This window comes from Hylobates moloch, unplaced genomic scaffold (genome assembly GCF_009828535.3).
Source record: "Hylobates moloch isolate HMO894 unplaced genomic scaffold, HMol_V3 SCAFFOLD_6, whole genome shotgun sequence".
Classification (NCBI taxonomy): domain Eukaryota; kingdom Metazoa; phylum Chordata; class Mammalia; order Primates; family Hylobatidae; genus Hylobates; species Hylobates moloch.
The window spans coordinates 15,983,209-16,008,719 of NW_026652281.1; the positions used below are offsets into that span (position 1 = coordinate 15,983,209).

Consider the following 25,511-nt stretch of genomic DNA (forward strand, 5'->3'; position numbering starts at 1 on the left):
ACTATTTATCTTATGCTATTTAATTTCATGTGAAATAAGTGTCCAACATGGTGCTATGAACATAAGTTTAAAACAGATATTTGATAAGTAAATACATAAATGAAATCTTACTTTATCCTGTGCTATTTTGTTGCTTGTATTTTTTTTGTTGATTAATTCTTCTTTTTCTTGCTGGAACTTTTCCAATGTTGTTTCCAAAGGGCTTACCTGCTCTTTAGCATCCTAAAAATATAAAAAAGATAAAGTATTATATAATATTCCATTATCTTACTTTAGGTGTCAGACTTCACAGTCTTAATAAAAGCACTTTCTATGTGCCAGGCTCTAAAAGTCAACTCATTTGCTCCTTTCAATGACCCTATGAAGACAGTACCATCATTTTCAGTCCTATATTTCAAATGAGCAAACAGACACAGAGAATGACTTGTCCAGGGTCACAACAGCCAATAAATGAAGCAGCCAAGATTTTAACCCAGTCCAGCTCCAGAGTTCACACTCTTAACCACTACGCATGCTATACTGCATCAACCACTAATTTGATTCTTAATCTAGGCCATGTGCTCCCAATTATATTAGTGTGTGGCTTCAAGCATGAGTCTTTATGATTTTATAGGTGCCCCTGTCACTGCTGCATGATCAAAGAATAGGAAAGCTCATTCAGTCCAGACTTTTCTTTTTCTTTGTTTTTTTTTGTTTGTTTGTTTGTTTTTTTTTGAGACAGAGTCTCGCTCTGTCGCCCAGGCTGGAGTGCAGTGGCGCAATCTCGGCTCACTGCAAGCTCCGTCTCCCGGGTTCACGCCATTCTCCTGCCTCAGCCTCTCCGAGTAGCTGGGACTACAGGCGCCTGCCACCACGCCCGGCTAATTTTTTGTATTTTTAGTAGAGACGGGGTTTCACCGTGTTAGTCAGGATAGTCTTGATCGCCTGACCTCGGCCTCCCAAAGTGCTGGGATTACAAGCGTGAGCCACCGCGCCCGGCCAGACTTTTCTTTTTCAGATGAAAATATGATGGTAAAAACACTTCTGTCCTTAAGATGAAAATATGATGGTAAAAACACTTCTGTCATTAAGCTTAGCCTGCTAAGGCTATGCAGATATTTTATGGTAATAAAAGCATATGTTAAACTAATGTTGGTGTCTCCACATCTATTCTGGAAGGAATGGGGCTTTCAATTAATAAACTATTTTACTAAATAGAAGTCCCCATTATTTAGCCTTGTAACACTAAATCTACAACATAGTTATATGATAATCACAGTTCAAAACAATGGTCCTCAAGCACTTTAAGATTCTGAAGTACTGAGTCAATCTATAGAGGTAGATAAAATTATTTAGTAATTACTTCAATATAGGTCTATTTTATCATACTGGGAAGTGGTATGGTGTGTTAGGAAGTCAAATGCCTTCAGTGTCAGAAGATCTATCAGAAAATCAACTCTGCTTCCTATTAGCTGCATAAACTTAGGCACTCATGAGACATTTGTAAATCTCAATTTCTTTTTCTATAAAGAGATTTCATTATCTAAATAGGGGTGCTGAGGCACTGAATGGTTCAATGTCAAAGTGCTTTATAAACAGTAAAAAATTATACAGATGCAAGTACTATTTTATATTATATTCTGAACCTCTGATATTTTGTAATCTAAAATTTAAGAAATAAAAATTAATAGTAATTATTCAGTAATACACTTAGTGCTTATTGAATGAGTATGCATAATTATATAAACCTAGGTAAGATTGTTTCTAACTGGTTGAGTCTTAGATGTGATTAATCTATATAAGGGATGTCAAATGCATTCCAGTGGCAACTGAGTGCCTGCTCACTGTATTGGTAAGGATTCTGAAACCACATCTGGAATCAAATGGAAAGAGTGCTATGACTGAGACTGTCCGCCATAGATAAAGGATCTGCAGATAAGACAAACCTCCTGTACCAGCAGGAATCCTTATACAGAATTAACCAACCATCACCTGACCACCTCCAATAACATTTACTACTTAACCAGGCAGCCAGTTCTTCCTTATCTTCCAGAAATCTTTACTTATTAGTACGAGTTCTATCACTTAGGAACCACACAAAGAATTATTATACCATTTTCATTTGATACTCATAATAGCTGGTTTTCAAAGGGAATGCTTCCAGTTTTTGCCCATTCAGTATGATATTGGCTGTAGGTTTGTCATAAATAGCTCTTATTATTTTGAAATACGTTCCATTGATATCTAGTTTACTGAGAGCTTTTAGCATGAAGCGGTGTTGAATTTTATCAAAGGCCTTTTCTCCATCTGTTGGGATAATCATATGGTTTTTGTCTTTGGTTCTGTTCATGTGATGGATTACATTTATTGATTTGCATATGTTGAACCAGCCTTGCATCCCAGGAATAAAGCCGACTTGATCGTGGTGGATAAGCTTTTTGACGTGCTGCTGGATTTGGTTTGCCAGTATTTTATTGAGGATTTTTGCATCGATGTTCACCAGGGATATTGGCCTGAAATTTTCTTTTTTTGTTGTGTCTCTGCCAGGTTTTGGTATCAGGATGATGCTGGCCTTATAAAATGAGTTAGGGAGGATTCCCTCTTTTCCTATTATTTGGAATAGTTTCAGAGGGAATGGTACCAGCTCCTCTTTGTACCTCTGGTAGAATTCGGCTGTGAATCTGTCTGGTCCTGGACTTTTTTTGGTTGGCAGGCTATTAATTACTGCCTCAATTTCAGAACTTGTTGTTGGTCCATTTGGAGATCTGACTTCTTCCTGGATTAGACTTGGGAGGGTGTATGTATCCAGGAATTTATCCATTTATTCTAGATTTTCTAGTTTATTTGTGTAGAGATGTTTATAGTATTCCCTGATGGTAGTTTGTATTTCTGTGGGATCGGTGGTGATATCCCCTTTATCCTTTTTTATTGCATCTATTTGATTCTTCTCTCTTTTCTTCTGTATTAGTCTTGCTAGCGGTCTATTTTATTGATCTTTTTAAAAAACCAGTTCCTGGATTCATTGATTTTTTTGAAAGGTTTTCGTGTCTGTATCTCCTTCAGTTCTGCTCTAATCTTAGTTATTTCTTGTCTTCTGCTAGCTTTTGAATTTGTTTGCTCTTGCTTCCCTAGTTCTTTTAATTTTTATGTTAAGGTGTCACATTTAGATCTTTCCTGCTTTCTCTTGTGGGCATTTAGTGCTATAAATTTCCCTCTACACAGTGCTTTAAATGTGTCTCAGAGATTCTGGTACATTTTATCTTTGTTCTCATTGGTTTCAAAGAACATCTTTTTTTTTTTTTTTTTTTTTGAGACGGAGTCTCGCTCTTGTCACCCAGGTTGGAGTGCAGTGGCGTGATCTCGGCTCACTGCAAGCTCTGCCTCCCAGGTTCACGCCATTCTCCTGCCTCAGCCTCTCCGAGTAGCTGGGACTACAGGCGCCCGCCACCACGCCTGGCTAATTTTTTGTATTTTTAGTAGAGACGGGGTTTCACCGTGGTCTCGATCTTCTGACCTCGTGAGCCACCGCGCCCGGCCCAAAGAACATCTTTATTTCTGCCTTCATTTCGTTATTTAACCAGCAGTCATTCGGGAGCAGGTTGTTCAGTTTCCCTGTAGTTGTGCGGTTTTGAGTGAGTTTCTTAATCCTGAGTTCTAATTTGATAGCACTGTGGTCCGAGAGACCGTTTGTTATGATTTCTGTTCTTTTGCATTTGCTGAGAGTGTTTTACTTCCAATTATGTGGTCAATTTTAGAATAAGTGCGACGAGGTGTTGAAAGTTCTGGCCATTACACTAAGAAAGAGCATTTCATATTAAAGAAACACGGGCTGGGTGAGGTGATGTATGCCTGTAATTTTGGGAGGCCAAGGCTGCATTGCTTGAGGCCAAGAGTTTGAGACCAGCCTGAACAACATAGTGAGACCCTGTCTCTACAAAAATTTTAAAAATTAGCCAGGCGTGGTGAGGTGTGCCTGTAGTCCCATCTACTTGAAAGGCTGAGGCAGGAGGATTGCTTGAGCTCAGGAGGTTGAGGCTGCAGTGAGTGAGCTGTGACTGTACCACTGCATTCCAGCTTGGGAGACCGATGAAGACTCTGTCTCTAAAAAAGAAGAATAGGGCGGGGCATGGTGGCTCACACCTGTAATCCCAGCACTTTGGGAGGCCAAGGCAGGCGGATCACCTTAGTTCAGGAGTTTGAGACCAGCATGTCCAATGGCGAAAACCTGTCTCTACTAAAAGTACAAAAATTAGCCAGGCATGGTGGTGCACGCCTATAATCCCAGCTACTCAGGAGGCTGAGGCAGAAGAATCGCTTCAACCCAGGTGATGGAGGTTGCAGAGAGCCGAGATCGTGCTACTGCACTCCAGCCTGGGCGACAGAGTGAGACTATCTCAAAAAATAATAAAAATTAAAAAAGAATAAATTAAAATAATTTTACAAAAAACATGTATGGATATTCTTACCTTTATCTCTCTGTACAAAGACTGAACTTCAGTGGATAATTCCACAGACTGCTCCTCTAGTTGCTGACGACGTTGCAAATTAGTGGATATCTGAAGTTTCTCAGATTTTAGCTCATTTGTTGTACTTTTTAGATGCTGAATCTGTTCCTGCTGGTCTTGTATAAGCTTACGATTCAATTCAATCTTACTAGAAACTACACAAAAACATATTATCACAGTAATTAATGTAAGGGCATAGAAAATACTATTTGTATCATTCTTCCCATTTTTATCCGTCTATGGAATCCACAAATGCTGTTTCTGTGGGCCCCACCCACTGCAACAAAAATAAAATGAGAACCCTGCTAGCTCTCAAATCAGCTTGATGTCCCCTGCTGGCCACTCACAGGGAAAGCTCACAGGGCAGGTATGAATGAGAAAGGATACAGCTCATGGCCAGGCGCGCTGGCTCACACTTGTAATCCCAGCACTTTGGGAGGCTGAGGCAGGTGGATCACCTGAGGTCAGGAGTTCGAGATCAGCCTGACAAACACAGTGAAACCCCATCTCTACTAAAAAATACAAAAATTAGCTGGGCGTAGTGATGTGTGCCTGTAACCCCAGCTACTCAGGAGGGTGAGGCAGGAGAATCACTTGAACCCGGGCGGCGGAGGTTGCAGTGAGCCGAGATTGCACCACTGCACTCCAGCCTGGGCGACATGAGTAAAACTCTATCTTAAAAAAAAAAAAGAAAAAAGAATACAGCTTATCTGATACTCTCCTACTATTCAAAATCTGTTGTGCAAAGAGAACAAAGAGAAGTGACGCTTTTCAGAAAAAAAGAGCGAATATACTGTGGACTGGAAGGAACTTCGTTGTCCATGTAACAGATATAAAATTGACTGTAAAAGGCATGTGCTCGCAATGTCGAAGTCTCTTTGAGTACAGAAGGACACAGACTGTATTACCTGTGTCTAACTTGTGCTGTTTCTCTTGTTTCTCCTGGTTGACTTGTTGGACAGTTCGATCTAAGTCTATTCCTTGTAACTTAGCTGCTTGTTGTGCAATTTTTCTTTCAACATCTTTAAGTTCCATCTTAAGAATATAATAAAATTATTTACTTTAATAAACTTACTGCATTATTCAAAATCTTTAAAAATTAATTACTCTTATCATTTATTTTTTAAGTCTAAACTTATAAACTATTTCCAGATACAATTTTAGCAAAGTTTAATAGGATAAAAGTGAAATTAATTATCAGCAGTTCAAATGATGTAAACAAAAGGAAGCTGACTAAAGATGAAAAACAAACAGAACTGTCTTAATTTTTAAATTTATGAATTAAAAAGTTTAAACCCAGGGATGTAAACTAAGCAGTTGCTCCCTGAGGGTATCTGAAATTCAGGATGGGAAATTCTAAACACAACCTGTACCTGAATACTAGCTACTATTTTTAACTCTCATACTTCAAATTCAAGCCACCATGGAACAAGTTTTATTCTGCCTTAAACTACAATAAACTTACCTGGAACCTCTCCATAATTGTAACATCTGTGAGGCACACTTTAGCACTTTCTTCTTCAGGCATTATTGTACCCAAGAGTGTTTCTTGTTCTTCTATGTCGTTCTTTAGGCGCTGTATGTCTCTATTGACATTCTGCAGTTTGTTTCTTAATTCTGGTATTTCCTTCTCCTTCAAATCAATTATGCTTTGCCTGAATAGAAAACACAATTAAAAATAAAGTATCTGATGTTTCTCACAGTTAGACTGAGGTTATATATTTTTAGGAAGAATACCACAGAAGTGACATCATGTTCTTTTCAGGATATCATATCAGTGGGTATGGAATCATGATATCAATATGTCTTATTACTGATGATGTTAATCCTTATTCACTTGGCTTAGGTGGTGTCAGCCAGGTTTCTCCACTGTAAAGTTACTGTTTTGGTCTTTGTAATTAATAAGTATCTTAGGAGAGAAATGTTGAGACTATGTAAATATCTTGCTTCTCAACTTTCTGCCTACTGATTTTAGTATCCACTGACAGATCTTGCTTGCAATAATTATTATTGTGGTGTTTGTCAAACTGAGAAATATTCTACAAATGAACTGGTCATATTCACCAAAAGTGTTAAGGTCATGAAAGATAAAGACAGATTGTTACAGACTGCAGGAGCCTAAGGAGAAATAACAACTAGATGCTATGTGGGATCCTGCATGGAACCCTGAAACAGAAAAGACATTGATGGAAAAACTGCTAAATTAGATATGGTCTGTAATTTAGTAGCATTATACCAATGTTAATCCTGGTTTTGATAACTGTATTATAACAGAGTACATAAATTGTTGACATCAGGAGGAGCTGGATGAGGGATATATGTGAATAATTTGTAATATTTTTATAATTTTTCTATAATCCTAACATTTCAAAATAAAAATTTTTTAAATTACAGGAAAAAAAGGAAGGAAGCCAGCCACTAAGTGAAATGCTACATGGGTTTAAGGTACAAAATGTCAACCCATTTTACTGGTACTCACTACTGTAGCTAATGAATTACCGCCTCCATGGCAGGTACTGACAACTATTTTTGCTGATGCCTCTGAAACAGTAACATGTATTTAATCTTTTTAAAAAAATTTACTTCAGAAATATTCCAAATTCTTATTTAAAATTATATTAGTATGACAAAGCAGTAGCATAAGTTAAACTGGTCTCTAATAGGAGTCTTATTATAAACTTAAAGAATAACCAGAAACGCAAGTGGCTATTGCTTAATGATTTTTTAAAAATGCAAACTATGACTAAGAAATGCCAACCTGACCTGTGGCAACAGACCTATAGTTTTTTAAAATTTATTATTTATTTTTATGCTTTAAGTTCTGGGATACATGTGCAGAACATGTGGGTTTGTTACATAGGTATACACATGCCATGGTGGTTTGCTGCATCCATGAACCCATCATCTACATTAGGTATTTCTCCTAATGCTATCCCTCCCTTAGCCCCCCACCAGCCGACAGGCCCCAGTGTGTGTGATGTTCCCCTCCCTGTGTCCATGTGCTCTCGTTGTTCAATTCCCACTTATGAGTGAGAACATGCAGTGTTTGGTTTTCTGCTCCTGTGTTAGTTTGCTGAGAATGATGGTTTCCAGCTTCATCCATGTCCCTGCAAGGGACGTGAACTCATCCTTTTATATGGCTGCATAGTTACTCCATGGTGTATATGTGCCACATTTTCTTTATCCAGTCTATCACTGATGGGCATTTGGGTTGGTTCCAAGTCTTTGCTATTGTGAACAGTGCCGCAATAAATATAAGTGTGCATGTCAGACCTATAGTTTTTTTATACCACAGAAATAGGAGATATTCTTATTCCACATAATAAATACAAAGGTATGCAGATTATGAGTAATTCCACGCCAATGTTTCCTCTTGAACACTGTTGTCACACATCAGTAGTTGGCCTTAAATTATGTGCCCAATATCTAAAAAGGGACACAGCTATGACAGCCTAATAATGATGGCCAAGCATTTATTAAACTGGGGACACCTCTGTGAAGAACTATAGGTATACATACAATTTTAACCCTATTTTTACATTTTCATACACACACACAAAATCTTTCACCAATATGGTCCAGATTTTGGTGCCTTCTTTTTTGATGATTACATAAGATGTTAAAAGAAGTGTTCTGGCTGGGTGTGACGGCTCACACCTGTAATATCAGCACTTTGGGAGGCTGAGGCTGGTGAATCACCTGAGGTCAGGAGTTCAAGATCAGCCTGGCCAACATAGTGAAACCCCATCTCTACAAAAAATACAAAAAATTAGTCGGGCGTGGTGAAGAGCACCTGTAATCCCAGCTACTTGGGAAGCTGAGGCAAGAGAACTGCTTAAACCCGGGAGGTGGAGGTTGCAGTGAGCCGAGATTGTGCCACTGCACTCCAGCCTGGGCAATAAGAGTGAAACTCTGTCTCTTTCAAAAAGAAGTGTTCTAAGAAAAAGCGGAGAAGCTTCCCTAGAGAATGGGCTAGTGAGATCTATTAGGGGTTCTCTGGGTTTGTTTTCCTTTTTAATTTATGACATTTTATTTTTTATTTTCAAGAGTTAATTTTTCTCATGATTCACAAGGTTTTTTAAAATCATTTTCAATAGATAAATCAAAATTGTAAACATTTATGGGGTACAATGTGATGTTCTGATATATGTACACAATGTACAATGATTAAATAAAGGTAATTTAATATATCCATTACCTTGCCTGCCTATCATTTTTTATAGACAGACATCTGAAATTTACTCTTTGGATTTCTGTTTTTTCAGAAACTCAATTCACCTATTTTTGGACAGCATTCCTTTTCCAAGGGGATTGTGTGTAAAAAGGCTCACACAGATATGGTACTGAAAAAAACCTGTGGGAGAAATACCAATTGAGTTTGTAGTTAAATGAAGTGCTATAATAAATGAACCTGAGTCAGTACTAGACAAAATGATAAACAGGTACATTTTCAGCTGAGATCTCAGTCATGATGTTAGTTTTATATTAGGTACTGGCGAATTTGAGGCTTTAAATGAAAATATTTCCCACAAAGAAGATAAGCAAGATATGGCTCCCTACTACCTCTCTGAGCTCATCTTCCACAACTTTTCCCTTTGGCCTTCAGGTCAAATATGTCTCAAAGATTTTGTACTGACTAGAATATTCTTTCTCCGGACAACTAAATGGCTGACTCCCTCACTTCTCTCAAGTTTCCACTCCACTGCCACCTTCATCAAGTCCCCTCCTACCACCCTTCAGCTAGTCCCCATTCCCTTATCTAGCTGTATTTTTCTCGATGCCCCTGATCATCCCCTGGTGTATTATATATTTACTTATTTGTCATCCATCTCCTCCCCACTGGGATATAAACTTCATGAGGGCAGGGACTTTGTCCATTTTGTTTACTGCTGTATTACCTGCACTCCAGCAGACTGCCTATATTGGGTGCATGAATAGACAGTTCTCATGATAGTGGTGGCATCAAGGGCATATTCTAAAGGTGAAAAAGCAAATGGCGCACAGATAAATTTAATCTTGTTACTTTACCCCTCTTCACCAATAACCTTCCACCTAAGTGACTATCATAAATAGACCTCCACAATGTCTCTGAAAGTGACCCCAGGGGATATCTGAAAGTAGTGTCCTAACCAGAGGTGGAAGGAAGCTTAATGATCATGTAAGCCAATCCCCTCACTTTACGTGGGGGATACTAAGGCCCAAATGGGTTAAGTAACATCCCTAAGGTCACCCAGCAGAGTTGGAATTTGAAATCAACCTGACTGCACCCTTAGGCAATTGCTTTCCCATATTAAAAAAAAAAAAAAAGTCCTCTTGGTTGGGCATGGTGGCTTATGCCTGTAATCCTACCACTTTGGGAGGCTGAAGTAGGAGAACTGCTTGAGCTTAGGAGTTCAAGGCTTCAGTGAGCTATAATCAATCACACCACTACACTCCAGCCTGGGTGACAGGAGCAAGACCCTATCTATCAATCAATCAAGTCCTCTTAATTTATTATTGACCTTTCATTTGTGGATTTATTTAAACTTAAAAAAAAGTGTTTTATAATGTTATTTCCTACTATTGGGAAGAAGACTTCCTCTCTCATTTGTCCCAAACTCATCCTTCTCCAGTTTTCCAGAATGGCCCACTGACATTCTGTTAGAGCTTGCTAAACAAACAGGGGTTCATCATTTCCCTGCTCTTCAAGTCTTCAAGTTTTGGTTTCTTTATGAAAATGGTTTCCTCACACATGTGTCCTCATTTAGCAGCCCTGCCAGCATCTTGGTGCATTTTTAGTGCTTCCTCTAGGCCTTTTCTAGCTTCAGGTTCTCTTAAAATGTGCGGTAACCAGCCATTTACCTGGCTAACCTAGCCGAGCCCAGTCATCCCATGAAACCATGAAAAACGAATCACTGTGAGACAGATTTGAGGGGGTTTGTTACACGGCAATAAATAACGAGAATAGACACTACAGTTCTCACTCATTTAGCAAATAGTTATCAAAGTTACAATATAGAATATACAAATGTGTGGCTGCCTAGTCTCTGGGTAACCAGAATGGCACACAGATGCTACTGCAGATATAGGGTTAGGCAGATTCAAGTCAGCCACAAGTACTTTGACACTCTTCCCATCAAGACATACAGTATCCTCCCTCACTGAATCTTGGGAGTCTCTGTGACCACTCTAACCAATAGAAAAAGAAGTGTCACCATGCCAGTTTCTTGGTCTAGGCCTCAAAGGACTTGTAGCTTCTACTTCCTGTTCATGGAATACTTATTCTTGGGACACTGTTTAGTAACCCAGTCACTATGCTGCCAAAAGCCTAAGACACATGCAGAGGCCATGTGAAGATGTCCTATTTTGACAGCCCCAGCTGAGCTCCCAGACAACAGCAAGCATCACTGTCAGTCACGTGAGCCATCAAGAACATCCAACTCGGTTACGCTTTGAGATGACTGCAGCCAACATCTGACTGCAACCGTAACACCCCAAGTGAAAGCCACCTAGCTGAGCCCAGTCATACCACAGAACCATAAAAAATTAATTACTGTGAGACAGATTTGAGGTTTGTTACACAGCAATAAGTAATTGGAACAGACATTACAGTTCTCATTCATTTAGCAAATAGTTATCAAAGTTGCAATATACAAGGAACTGTGGAGATACAATGAGTAAGACATGCACCTTACTCTTAGAGGAGAAACTGTGGCCCAGCAAGGTGGCTCACACCTGTAATCCCAGCACTTTGGGAGGCTGAGGCAGGCGATTGCCTGAGGTGAGGAGTTTGAGACCAGTCTGGCCAACATGATGAAACCCTCTCTCTACTAAAAATACAAAAAAATTAGCCGAGCCTGGTGACGTGCGCCTGTAATCCCAGCTACTTGGGAGGCTCAGGCAGGGGAATTGCTTCAACCAGGGAGGTGGAGGTTGCAGCGAGCCAAGACTGCGCCACTGTACTCCAGCCTGGGCGACAGTGGGACTATAAACTAGTTCAACCATTGTGGAAGTCAGTGTGGCGATTCCTCGGGGATCTAGAACTAGAAATACCATTTGACCCAGCCATCCCATTACTGGGTATATACCCAAAGGACTATAAATCATGCTGCTATAAAGACACATGCACACGTATGTTTATTGCAGCACTATTCACAATAGCAAAGAGTTGGAACCAACCCAAATGTCCAACGATAGACTGGATTAAGAAAATGTGGCACATATACACCATGGAATACTATGCAGCCATAAAAAATGATGAGTTCGTGTCCTTTGTAGGGACATGGATGAAACTGGAAAACATCATTCTCAGTAAACTATCGCAAGGACAAAAAACCAAACACCGCATGTTCTCACTCATAGGTGGGAATTGAACAATGAGAACTCATGGACACAGGAAGGGGAACATCACATTCCGGGTACTGTTGTGGGGTGGGGGGAGGGGGGAGGGACAGCATTAGGAGATATACCTAATGCTAAATGACAAGTTAATGGGTACAGGAAGTCAACATGGCACATGGATACATATGTAAAAAACCTGCACATTGTGCACATGTACCCTAAAACATAAATTATAATTAAAAAAAAAAAAAAAGGGAGCTGTGACAGCTAGGGTCTTAAAATATAATGCGATGTTAATTTCTGCGATTTATTGTATAACAGTCTAACACAGAACTAAATTCACATTTCTACTACATGTACTTTCTACCAATTTCAAATTTTATCCATTTGATCTTTTTCTTTTCAAGATACTACCATATTCCTCTCCTTCCTTTTTATTCTCAAGCTACTCTGTCTGCTCATCTCTGTGGCCCCAATAATCTGGTTTTCACCCTTGATGCTTGTGTTGGTTATCTATTGCTGCATAACAAAGTATCCCAAAACTTAGCAGCTTAAAATAACAGCACTTATTATTTCTCAGAGATATGAGGATCAAGAGATACGCTTCTGACTCAGGGTCTCGCAAGAAGTCGCAATCAAGCTGTCAGCCAGGACTGCAGTCATCTTAAGGCTTGACTGCTACAAAGTCGGCTTCCAAACTCACTTGCTCAAAGGCCTCAGGTCCTTGCCACATGGGCCTCTCCAGAGGGCTGCTTGCAACATGGCAGCTAGCTTCCCTCAGACAAGAGACAGAGGGGGACAGAGCGGGTGAGAGGGGAGGAGTGGGGGAGAGTGAGCGAGTTCACATGAGGGTACAAGCACATGCGAGAACAGAAGAAGCCATGGTACCTTAAATAACCTAATGTTGGAAAGGCCATGCTATCACTTCTGCCTGTTTTATCAGTTATATAGACCAATCCTGCAACAGCATGAGAGGGGACTATACAAGAGTATAAATACCAAGAGGCTGAGATTACTAGGGACCATCTTAGAAGTTGGCTGCCACAAACCACATCTTCTTAGACCTTTCTTTCTCCTTTTCCTGAAACTCCTCCTTGGTTTTCCAGGACAATCACTTTCACTCTCCTGGTTTTTCTGCTTCCTGAGCTTTTCTCAGCCTGTTTCAGTCAATGTATTAATATTAGATTAATTTTCCTAAAATATATCTTTCATTAAATCCCTCAGGTTGGCTCCTCATCACCTAACAGAAAGAGTTATAACTAGGCCTGAATATAATGTAGCCCTATCTCCCCAACGTACAGGACTCAATCCCTATAAATAATTCCCCAAACTCCAGACAACATTTCTACTGCAGCATAGGTCATATTCCTCTTCCCTTTGCACCGTGTTCTGACTTCCGTCTCCTCTCAGTTGAGCTGAATGAACTTCTCCAGGCCTTATATTCCTCTTCCTGCCTCATTCTCGTAATATTCTTCTCATTCTGTATCCACTGACTCCTCCCTTCTTACCTAACACATCTGTTTGAATCATTTTTTTAAGCACTTTATTAAGCCTAGCTTTCTAAATGTTGAATTCTGAGAGCTTGTCTTCTTAATCAGACCATTAGCTCCTGGAGGGTCATGTCTTAGGTCTCTGGGACTAGCCTTGTTCTCTATGTCCTGGGAGACACTAAGGCAATCATCACATATTTCCTGACTTGATTTCTGTTTGTAAACAGAATATAAGACGAATTTTTTGTACAAGTGAGGGAAAACATAAACAACTGAAAATCATCTATGATTCATTCTTTTAGAAAGGGGAAAAGACATTAAAAAGATAGTTTAAAATCTGTCTTCTGGGAGAACTTTTCAGTACTTAAATTCTTTTGCTGGGTTCAGAAAGTGGCATATCAACAGACAGTCCTAAATCTGTGAAAATCTATGCCCACAAGCTAAGTCTTGGGAATTAAACACATACAAAAGAATGTAAAGACTGTGTCTACCTCATAGTTTAAGAAATAAGCTTACTGGCCATGCACGGTGCTCACACCTGTGATCCCAGCACTTTGGGAGGCCAAAGTGGGCCAATCACTTGAGGCCAGGAGTTCGAGGTCAGCCTGGCCAACATGGTGAAACTCCGTCTCTACTAAAAATTACAAAAATTAGCTGGGCGTGGTGGTGCATGCCTGTAATCCCAGCTACTGAGGAGATTAGGCATGGGAATAGCTTCTGGGAGGTGGAGGTTGCAAGGAGCCAAGATCGTGCCACTGCACTCCAGCTTAGGTGACAGAGAGAGACTCTGTCTCAGAAAAAAGAAAAAGAAAAAGAAAAAAAGACAGGAAACAAGCTTACCTTTAAACAAAAGAATTGAATCTTCTTATCATAGAAGTGACATAAGACAGGGCATACCAGTTCAGAGTCCTTACTGAGTAACTAGCATCTGCCCAGGCATGAGATGGGTACCTTTTACAATGTGCTGCTATATGTACAGTGAAGGTAAATCCCATTCTTACCTCATGGGCACAAGTCCCAGCATTTCATCACGCCGCTTTTCCTTTTTTTTTAGCTCTGATTCTGTTGACTTGAGTTTATCTGGAGCAAGTCGCAGTTTAGACTGCAAATCACTGATGACTTCTTGCAATTCAGCCTCTGTCTGAAAAACTCTCTGACAAACGGGGCAACATGACTGGTTTTCATCTGTTAGCTGAGTAATGAACTGGGAGTAAACTGCTGTGGCTCCAGCCAGCATGGCTATTTTAAGAAAATAAATTATATCACCAATGAGAAAAAACATAAAATACAGTATTGTGAATATGGTTGTATCTTTTTCTATAAATATATGATTATTCTTGCTCCATAAATATATTATAAAAGAAATAAAAATTCTGATATTTAAAATTCCGATATTCTCTTCCAAAGAGCATGATACATTCAGATTTGTATTAATATTTTTTGGTAACACATTATAAGTATAATAAAATGCCTACTGAGAGCTTTCTATGTGCCAGGCACTGTTCTAAGGGCTTTACAACTATAATTTCATTCACGCCTTAGTACCGCAGGTGGTAGTTGTGTCATTTTATAGACAATGAAACACAGGAAGGTTTCAGTGACTTGCCTAAAGTCACACAGTGAGTAAGCTGTAGAGCCAGGACTGAAATCCAAGCCATTAGGCTCCATAACCAGGTTTTTAAATTCCTCATCCTTAACAGTTACCTGTGAATGAAAATTCAAAGGTGTCAAAGTATCCTGATAATATAAAGTAGGCAACTTACCTCGCTGTTTTGATGATTTTTCAATTTCCTCTTTAAGCCTGTCTAAATCACTTTCAAAATCCTGGCTACCACAAACATCAAACAGCTTGTCTTCGTAACTGGACAACTGCTCTTCCTTTCTTTTTAGTTCATTATTTATATGATTTTTATTCTGCTCAGATGAAGCTAGTTCCTTGCTAAAATAAGAGCAAATATGGATTTTCATTTTAAAATAGGAGAAATTCGTTTGAAAGTTTGAGTAGGCAAAAACAAGACAAATTCTGCCAACAAATCATTACAAGAGTTTGGTATGATCAAATACTTTTTTTCAGAAGTTGAGGGACTAGTCCACTTCCGCCTTAACTCTCCCCCTAGGACACTGACTCACCTGCCAGTCCTACTCATGGGCCTGCTCCCAGAAAAATGTACACATAATTCTGCCTGGTTTCTGGGGGTTCATGGTCTTTGATCCCAGGTTAAGCCTCAGCAAGATGCTTGCTAGGACTATTGGACAGAAAGAAGACAGGAGAACATTCCCGTAATTCCTTTTAGTCCTTTCACAAATACTACTTCCTTACTCTCTTGTAAATATTGTTTCTTTGTATCCTCCCCCTCCTTGTTGCTGTCATCCACTTGCCTCCAGATCAGTCATTCCCTCTCATTCATCAAAGATTTTGCTTACTAGTACAATTTATCTCCACTTTAACTCTTAAACATCATCCTAGCCAACCTCAATACTCACACATAACATGGTTTTTCAATTTGCAGGTTGTGATGCATTAGCTACCATGTAATCAATTTAATGTATCGTATTCAGCATATTTTTTTAAAAATGAAACAGAATAGATGGTAACATATTGGAGTGGGCTGTATGTATATGTACTACTTTGAGAAGTTTGTTTCAGATAAATGTGTGTGACTGCACACATGCTTCTTCATTATGACTACCCATCGTGACTCACGGTAAAAATTTGGAAAAAAGTAACTAATATAGATGATATTTTCATTATCCTAGACTCCCTTGAGCACTTATCAAGATCACCAGTGACCTAAGTGCCAAGTACAGTCTTCATCTTACTCTACCTCTACGTAGCACCAAACACTGTTGACCTTCTCCTTGAAGACTATTTTCCCAAGGCACCCAGACACCACAGCTATCTGGCTCTCACCCTGGTTCCCTGGGCACATCCCAGTTTCCTTCACTTGCTCCTTTTCCTTTGCCTGCTAACATTTTAAATGTTTGTGCTTCCCAGGAATCTAATTGTAACTCCTTCTCTTTGCATAACTCTCTCAAGGTGACATACTAATGACTTTGAGTACCCCTTACATAGCAACAACTTCCAGTCTCCTGAATTTCAAACTCCAATATTGTATTCCCTCACAGATACTTCCACAAGAAACACAGATTAAACATCACCAAAGCCAAGTCCTCTACTTTCCTCAAAAATCTGTGTGGAATTTTTGACCCACTTATCCAACCAGCATCCAAGGTAACATCTGAGAAACATGATCACTTTTTATAATGCATTACTCACAGAAATGAAAATAGAATTTTTAAATTTTAATCTTCATAGGTCTACAAATTTTCAAGGGACAAGAGGCCTAAATTACTATCCATTACCATTTTACTCAATTTGTAAAATATGAGGGGTCTTCAAAATGTTCATGGAAAATGTGTATTATAAAAAAAACTATGCATGAAGTTCAAAATGTTTTGCACTGAAATAAACTCATACTAACTTGTTATGTCTGAATAGGATCTAGTTTAAGGCACTAACAAGGTTAAGACATCAGTTTGAAAAGAGCCCCAATTAGAGCTAAAACTGAAGCAAGAACAAATATCAAATTTATGGTGAAGTGTGAGTGGAAGAATGGTGAAATCACTGATACTTTACAACAAGTTTATGAGATCAATGCCCCAAAGAAATCAGCAGTTTACAAATAGATAACTCAGTTTAAGAAGGGATGAGATGATATTAAAGATGAAGCCCACAGTGACAGACTGTTCACATCAATTTGTGAGGAAAAAAGTCATCTTCTTCATGCCCTAATTGAAGAAGATCAATGGTTAATAGCAGAAACAAAAGCCAACACCATAGACACCTCAATTGACTCAGGTTACACAATTCTGACTGAAAAATTAATGTTGAGTAAACGTTCTACTTGATGGATGCCCAAAATCACTGCTTCCAGATCAGTTGCAGACAACAGCAGAACTTCCTCAATAAGTGGGATCAAGTTCCTAAAGCATTTCTTCAAAGAATTTTAACAGGAGGTGATGGAATGTGTCTTTACCAGTACGATCCTGAAGACAAAGCACAATGAAAGCAACGGCTAACAAGTGCTGGAAGTGGTCCAGTCAAAGCAAAAGCAGACCAGATAAGAGCAAAGGACACGGCAACAGTTGTTTGGGATGCTCAAGGCATTTTGCTTGCTGACTTTCTGGAGGGCCAAAGAATGGTAACAACTGCTTATTATGAGAGTGTTCTGAGAAAGCTAGCCAAAGCATTAGCAGAAAAATGCCCAGGAAAGCTTCACCAGAGAGTCCTTTTCCACCACGACAATGTTCCTCCTCATTCCTCTCATCAAACAAGGGCCATTTGCAAGAGTTTTGATGGGAAATCATTAGGCATCCACCTTACAGTCCTGATTTGGCTTCTCCTGTCTTCTAGTTTCTTAATCTTAAAAAAATCTTTAAAGGGCACCCATTTTTATGCTAACAACGTAAAAAAGACTACAATGACATGGTTAAATTCCCAGGACCCTCAGTTCTTTAAGACTGAACTAAATTGCTGGTATCATTGCTCAGAAGAGTCTTGAACTTGATGGAGCTTATGTTGAGAAATACAGTTTATTTAAAATTTTTATCTTTTAATTCCATTTTTCCATGAACTTTCTGAAGTCTCCTTGTACGCAAGAACTAAAGTTTATCAATATAACATATTATTTCATGACAATAAATTGTTTAAAACAATTAAACAGGTAAGCACAAAACAAGAGATTTCTATTACATCTCCAAATGTTGCAACTTACTTCAATTTGGCAAGTCTGTCCCTGGTCTGATTAATTTCTTTTGATTTACTATGTAGCCAGTCTTCAAGCTGTTTTTTGTTGGGAAAATATCCCAACAGTGAGGTTAATTCATCACTGTGCCTAGATTTTATTTTTCTGATTTGTTCATCTTTGTCAGCCTATAGGTAAAAAAAAATCTTTTAAAAATAAAGTCTATATCTCCACATTATATCAAGAACAAAAATAAATTATAGATTGACTAAAGTTCTAAGCTTAAAACTATAAAAATATGAAAACGAAATATAAAATTTCTTAAAGTTCTTAAAGTCTTCAAGTGGGGATGGTCTTTCTAAGCCTTAAGAGTGGAGTACCAAGTCGAACAATATAAAAATTTAAAACTTCTGTATGTTAAAAAACGGTAATGTGCATGTGTGTATATACATATATATACATTTCTGTATTAACTTTTTGTAATTAAACAATAACTTTTAAGCTTGAAAGTCTATTATATAGAGTACTAAGCTCACTTAGCCTCTAAAATATAAAGTCAATACCAACTTAATACCTTATAGTCTATGACTTAAAATAGGTAGGCTATTTTAAGTACCAGACAGTATAATTAGAGCAAAAAGAAAAATCATACTTTGTCTTTGGTCAGCATCTCCATTTGGGTACGTGTTGTTGTATGATGGTTTAACTGCTCCATCTCCTGGTCAAGTTTACGCAGGGTCCTGTCTAAGTCTGCTTTTTCATTTTGAAGACTTATTACTTCCATTTTTAAGGCTTCTACATTGCTGTTTTTCTCAGCCTTGCTTAACTCACGTTCCTAGTCGATAATTCATACAAATGCAAAGGTGTTATATATTTTGTGCAACAATTAAAATAATGACAAAGTGTATTAGAAATTAACTACTCCTCAGAATGTTCCAAATATTACTGTTTGTATCCAACAAGAGAAAAAAACATAAGGCACTATATATGCTCTAAGGTATATCTTATTAAAGTGACCTTACTATGTTATAATGGTAGAGAATTAGTAAATAAACCTAGAATGGTCAAACAGGAAAGAAATGTGAGAATTAGTGTAAAATTAAGAGACGTGTCTAAGTACACAGATTAGTGAGTCCTCAGTCAACAATTAAATATTTATTAAGTCCCCATGTAATTCACTATATTGCCTGGTATGTAGAAACTATAAAAATAGTGTGATGTGGTCCCTGACCAAGTATCTCCCCACCCCAACAAGACAACACTGATGAAGTGCTAAACTGACAAAAATGTATGCTACAATGGTGAGTTACGGAGCAAAAATAAATGTTTATGTAAATTATCAAGATGGGCTTTAAGCAGTTTGCCATGCTTTAGAATGCTTACTTTGGTAATGGAGATGTGAAGGAGAACGGACTAGAAGCAAGAAAGAAAATATGGAAATACCTGAAAAGATTGGCTAAGAAAGTTTTACCACAGAAAAAGTAATAATACAGCAAAACTCATCCAGAATTACAATGACCTAGAGGGAAAATACTTGCTTTTTTAAAACTTTGGTAAGTATTTTTTTTTTTTTTTTTGAGATGGAGTCTCACTCTGTCACCCAGGCTGGAGAGCAGTGGTGCGATCTTGGCTCACTGCAACCTCCGCCTCCCAGATTCAAGCGATTCTCCTGCCCTGGCCTCCCAAGTAGCTGGGACTGCAGGCACGTGCCACCACGCCCGGCTAATTTTTGTATTTTTAATAGAGACGGGGTTTCACCATGTTGACTGGGCAGGTCTTGAACTCCCGACCTCAGGTGATCTGCCTGCCTTGGCCTCCTAAAGTGCTGGGATTACAGGCATGAGACACCGCACCCGGCCTGGTAAGTGTTCTAATCAAGGTGCTCCTGAGAATTACCCAGTTTTGTTGTGTTTTGAACGTACATTTCTATGCCCCATTCTCAGAGATTTTGATTTGGAAGGTCTGAAGCTTTAAGGCCTGAGTACAGTATCTTTAAAAAGCTCCCTATGTGATTCTAATTTTCAGTCTGTCAGGTTGTACAACCAAAGAGTCAGAAGATCAAGATATTCAGATGAATTCATTTTACAAGAGAATAAGACAAAGTTGATGTTTTTATTAAAATGCTATAATCTTAGGATTAAAAATAGACAAAATACTTCTAAAAGTCTTATATCTTAAAATTATTAGATTATTCAAACAATATCTTACAGCTTTTATGAGCTCCTGGTCCAGTTCAAGAATCCTGTCTGAAGATCCCTCCAACTGCTGTAATTCATACTTCACGTTTTTCAGCTCATTCTGCTTCTTACTTAGGATTTCTGATTTTAACTCAATTATTCTTCCCAGTCCAGTTTTCTTATCTCTTATCTCATCTATCTGTTTTTGTTTCAGAGTCTCTTTTTCTGCAAAGTCATTCTAAATGCGTATGTAAAGAATGAGCATTAATAATTTACTGAACAATTTAAGAAAAAGTTTTTAAATTGCAAAAGGAATATATGTACACTGAAGAAAATACAAAAATGTACAGTCATGTGTTGCTCAGCACGGATATATTCTGAGAAATGCATCATTAGGCAATTTTATCATTGTGTGAACATCAGAATGTATTTACATAAGCCCACATGGTATAGCTTACTACACACATAGACTATATGGTATAGCCTATTGTTTATGGGCTACAAACCTATACAGCATATTACTGTACTGAATACTTTGGCAACTGTAACATGATGATAAGTATTTATGTATCTAAACATATCTAAACACAGAAAACATACAGTAAAATACAGTATAATAATTTTATGGTACCAACGTCAAATAAATGGTCCATCGCTGACCAAAACATGTGGCTCAAGACTGTATTTTAAAAACACTCAAAACCATTACCCAGAGATAATCATTAACTGTGAGCAAATGTTTTCTCTGCAATTAATTTTTTAAAAATTTTTACTTAAAACCAAATAAAAAATGTAGGTTTACATTTTCTTCATATTTTTATCTTTATACACTTAAGAACATTTGCTTCAATAAAGGTTTTTCTGCCTTGTAGCAGATTTTATCCTAACAGTAATAGAAAAATATGCCAAAATGGAGTCCAACCAAAAATTAAAACAATTTGAGTAGAGAATATGATGCAAACAAAATAACAAATACTGTATTTCAAAATACTTGCCATCAGTTGGCTGGCAGTTTTTGCTTCCCCTTCTTGTCTCTCTCTCACAAGTTTGTGAAAATTTTTAATCTGTCTTTCACTGAATGGTCCACGCTCAAAGCCATCCAATTCTAGCTGTGTTGCCAAAGACTGAATTAATGAATCTCTAGTTCGGATATGTTCTTGATGGCGATCTGCTTGTAGCTGTAGACGACCTTTAAAAAAAAAAAAACTCATAATTTTTTTTTCAACTGGTGCTTAAAAAGTTGAGATAGCTGTAGATTCACATGAGTTATAAAAAATAATGCAGTGTGTCTCCTGTACATTTTGCCCAGTTTTCCCCAATGATAACATTTTGCAAAACTGCAGTAAAATATCACAACCAGGATACTGATAATGATATAATTCGTCAATCTTATTCAAATTTCCCCAATTTTATTTGTACCCCTGAGCATGTGTGTGTGTATTAAGTTCTATATAATTTTATCACCTGTGTAGGTTCATATATCCACTATGGCAGTCAAGATACTGAACAGTTCCAATACTACAAGAACTCTCTTTTTGTTCTAATCATAACCATACCTAGCTCCCTCCTGTCCTTTCTCTTACCCAGTATCCCTGGCAACCACTAACTTCTGCACTACTTCTAAAATTTTGACATTATAAAAATGTTATATAAACGGAAACATACTGTGTACAGCCTTTTAAGATTGGCTTTTCACTCAGCATAAGTCCTTGGAGATTCTTCATTCATACAGAAAATGTATACTATCATAGTAGGAAAAACGACCAAATAAACATTTTGTCCTACCCTGTTCAACAAGCAGTTCTGATTTTTCTTGATTGAGAAGCCTGGATTCTTTATTTAGTTTTTCCAGTTCACGATGACAGTCTACCAATTTCCTTTCTTTCTCCCTTACTGTTCTCTGGTGATTATGATATAAGTCATTTAGTTGCTCATCAGTCCCTTGAAAAACCTGTGTAACACCAAAATAAAAAGCGTTAACGTACAAACATAAGAAAATATGATCACTTTGAGGTACCAAATATAAACCAAACCTTATTCAATATCCTTCATTTTAACATACACACAGAAGTAACAATATCTGTATTTGTTTTTTTACAATGTGGATGGCAAAATGGATTCAAATAAAGTTCATTACAATAATCCCAAAATTTTGAAGCAGAACAAAATTCTACCACCACAAACCTTTTCCATTTTCTCTTCCAGTTCACTATTATCTTTCTCCATTTGCTTCTTTCGGCTATCCAAGGCTTTAATTTCATTGTCAAGTCTCATTATTTTAGAGAGATTATGTTCAATTTCTTTTAGACGATTCTGAAAATAAAGAAACATTACATAAATAAAACTCACTATAGCTTACACGGCTGATAGATGAAGACAAGTAAGATACTCCAGGTCCAGGCATTTAGTAAAAGTGATCTCATTTAAGGCTAACAATAACACTGTAGAGCGGGCCTAGAGAAACTGAAGTTCAGAGACATTAAGTAACTTGGCCCAAGTCCTGTCCTCAGTACCTGCCACAAAAGTCATTATTCATTCATTGGGCATTTAGAGTTACTTAGTCCTTAAAAAGGTAACTACTTAATGTATTTTTTTTTTAAGTCAAGACTACTGAGAGGGCTAGAAATTCATGGTGAGTTACCAATGCATTCTGAGCCTATAGGCAAATTTACATGAAGAGTATACTTTAATCCAAAGCTTGCTCAACCACAGAGGACTCTGAGCAAGTGAAGTACAAGAAAGGGGCTCAGTGGCCTGCTCTGAGGCTCGCTTCCAGAGACAGCTGGTTGCCTCATCTCCTAGGAATACTGGGATCTGGTTCGGGGCATTCTCTTATTGGATGATGCTGGGGATATTCTTCTAGTGTTTGCCTCTATGATTCCAAAACTGACCAACTCTTCTTCTAAGACATTTTTAGAACCTACTTTTATTATTTCAAATGCAGAGACAAGGTCTTGCTATGTTGCCCTGGCTGGAGTGGCTATTCACAGGTGCAATAACAGTGCAATACAACTTGAACTCCTGGGCTCAAGTGTTCCTCCCACCTCAGCCTCCAAGTAGCTGGGACTATAAGTATGTACCACCATGCCCAGCAGAACCTAATTTTAAACTAACATATTAAGTTATTGGAATGCTTAGACAGCAATTGCAAACTTTCATAATTGCACCAAAATGCATCCTTAACTTTAACATAATTTATTAAAATTATACTAATAGTACAGCTTGTGATTTGTATACGAACGTAAACAGCCTAAAAACAGAAACTTTGTTTACTTTGTTCCCTATTGTACTCGCAGAACATGCAGTAGGTGTTCAATGTTAGCTAAATGAAAGAGAGATTTGAAAAAAATAATTTTACCAAGAACAACAGTCACAGGTATCACTGATTGAATGTCTGCTATGTTCCAGACATTGTACTAAGTGCTGCTATAAATTCTCTCTAATCCTCCCAAAAGTATATACTAAGCAGGAAATTCAAAGGACTTAACTGACTTGTACAAAACTGTACAGTTAAGATTGGGAGATAAGATGACAATAAGATTAGGAGGCAGGGTATCATAATGACTAGGCTCTGGGTGCTAGAAGTGGACATTTGTATGTAAGAAAGTAAACCTCAACTTTTACCTCGTATCATATTAAGATTCTGAAATGAAGCATATACTTAATTATAAGAACTCAAACTATAAAACTTTTAGAGGAAAACATTGAAGAATATTTTTGTAACACTGGGTCAGACAAAGACTTCCTAAATATGAAACAAAAAGCATAAACCATAAGAGAAAAAAGTTGATAAACTATACCTGATCAAAATTTAAAACTCCTGTCCTCTGAAAAGCAGTTAAGAAATAGCTGCAAAATCAATATCTGATAAAGGGCTTGTATCCAGAACATATTTAGAACTCTCTGCCTGGCACTGTAGCTCACACCTGTAATCCCAGCACTTTGGGAGACTGAGGCAGGCTGACTGCTTGAGCCCAGAAGTTTGAGACCAGTCTGGGTAACCTGGTGAGACCTTGCCTTTACAAAAAAATTAAAAAACATTAGCCGGGTATGGTGGTGTGTGCCTGTAGTCCCAGCTACGCGGGAGGCTGAGGTGGAAGGATCACTTGAGCCTGGGAGTCAGAGGTTGCAGGGAGCCAAGATCACACCACTGCACTCTGGCCTGGGTGAGAGAGTGAGACCCTGTCTCAAAAAAAAGAAAAAAAAAAAAAAAAGAACTCTCACAGCTCAATAATAAAATGACCAATAAAGAAATAATATTGAAAAATAGGCAAAAGATTTTTACATTTTACTAACGAAGCTAACAAAGATATTCAGGTGGCAAATAAATACATGAAAAGATGCTCAAAATCAATAATCAATTGACTGATCAACTAGGAAAACACAAATTAAAAATATAAAGAAATACAACCTCACAATGAGATACTACCACACCCCTACTATTATGGCTAAAATGAAAAAGACTGACAGTACTAAGTGGGGATGAGAATGCAGAGCAATTACATTCCCATAAATTGTTGGTAAATTGTTGGTAGGACTATGAAGTGGTACCAGATGGTACAGCCATCTGGTAACGTACAAGGTTAAACATATATTTACCATACAACCTAGCAACCCCATTCCTAAAGTTATCCAAAGACCTGTATACAAACGTTTATAGCAGTTTTATCTGTAAAAGCCCAAAGCTGAAAACAACTTTTTTAATATTTTTTTATTATACGTTAAGTTCTAGGGTACATGTGCACAACACGCAGGTTTGTTACATATGTATACATGTGCCATGCTGCTGTGCTGCACCCATTAACTCATCATTTACATTAGGGGTATCTCCTAATGCTATGCCTCCCGCCTCCCCCCACCCCACAACGGGCCCCGGTATGTGATGTTCCCCTTCCCGTGTCCAAGTGTTCTCATTGTTCAATTCCCACCTATAGCGAGAACATGCGGTGTTTGGTTTTTTGTTCTTGAGGTAGTTTGCTGAGAATGATGGTTTCCAGCTTCATCCGTGTCCCTACAAAGGACATGAACTCATTTTTTATGGCTGCATAGTATTCCATGGTGTATATGTGCCACATTTTCTTAATCCAGTCTATCATCGTTGGACATTTGGGTTGGTTCTAAGTCTTTGCTATTGTTAGTAGTGCTGCAATAAACATACATGTGCATGTGTCTTTATAGCAGCATGATTTATATTCCTTTGGGTATACACCCAGTAATGGGATGGCTGGGTCAAATGGCATTTCTATTTCTAGATCCTGGAGGAATCACCACACTGACAAATGGGATCTAATTAAA

General features: G+C 38.1%; 1 protein-coding gene across 2 annotated transcripts in view; it reads right to left on the reverse strand.

Moving 5' to 3' along the window:
- The window catches only part of RAD50 (RAD50 double strand break repair protein), a 92,126-nt gene that overhangs the window by 37,652 nt on the left and 28,963 nt on the right, over window positions 1-25,511 (reverse strand). For both annotated transcript variants that reach the window (XM_032156470.2, XM_032156471.2), the window contains exons 6-17: window positions 22,401-22,529; window positions 22,002-22,167; window positions 21,212-21,405; window positions 20,248-20,454; window positions 18,692-18,874; window positions 18,070-18,227; window positions 15,058-15,233; window positions 14,296-14,533; window positions 5,950-6,139; window positions 5,393-5,519; window positions 4,446-4,639; window positions 112-222 (exon numbers count right to left, since the gene is read on the reverse strand). In XM_032156470.2, coding sequence (XP_032012361.1) covers window positions 112-222; window positions 4,446-4,639; window positions 5,393-5,519; window positions 5,950-6,139; window positions 14,296-14,533; window positions 15,058-15,233; window positions 18,070-18,227; window positions 18,692-18,874; window positions 20,248-20,454; window positions 21,212-21,405; window positions 22,002-22,167; window positions 22,401-22,529 — 2,073 coding nt within the window. The remainder of the gene's footprint in view (window positions 1-111; window positions 223-4,445; window positions 4,640-5,392; window positions 5,520-5,949; window positions 6,140-14,295; window positions 14,534-15,057; window positions 15,234-18,069; window positions 18,228-18,691; window positions 18,875-20,247; window positions 20,455-21,211; window positions 21,406-22,001; window positions 22,168-22,400; window positions 22,530-25,511) is intronic.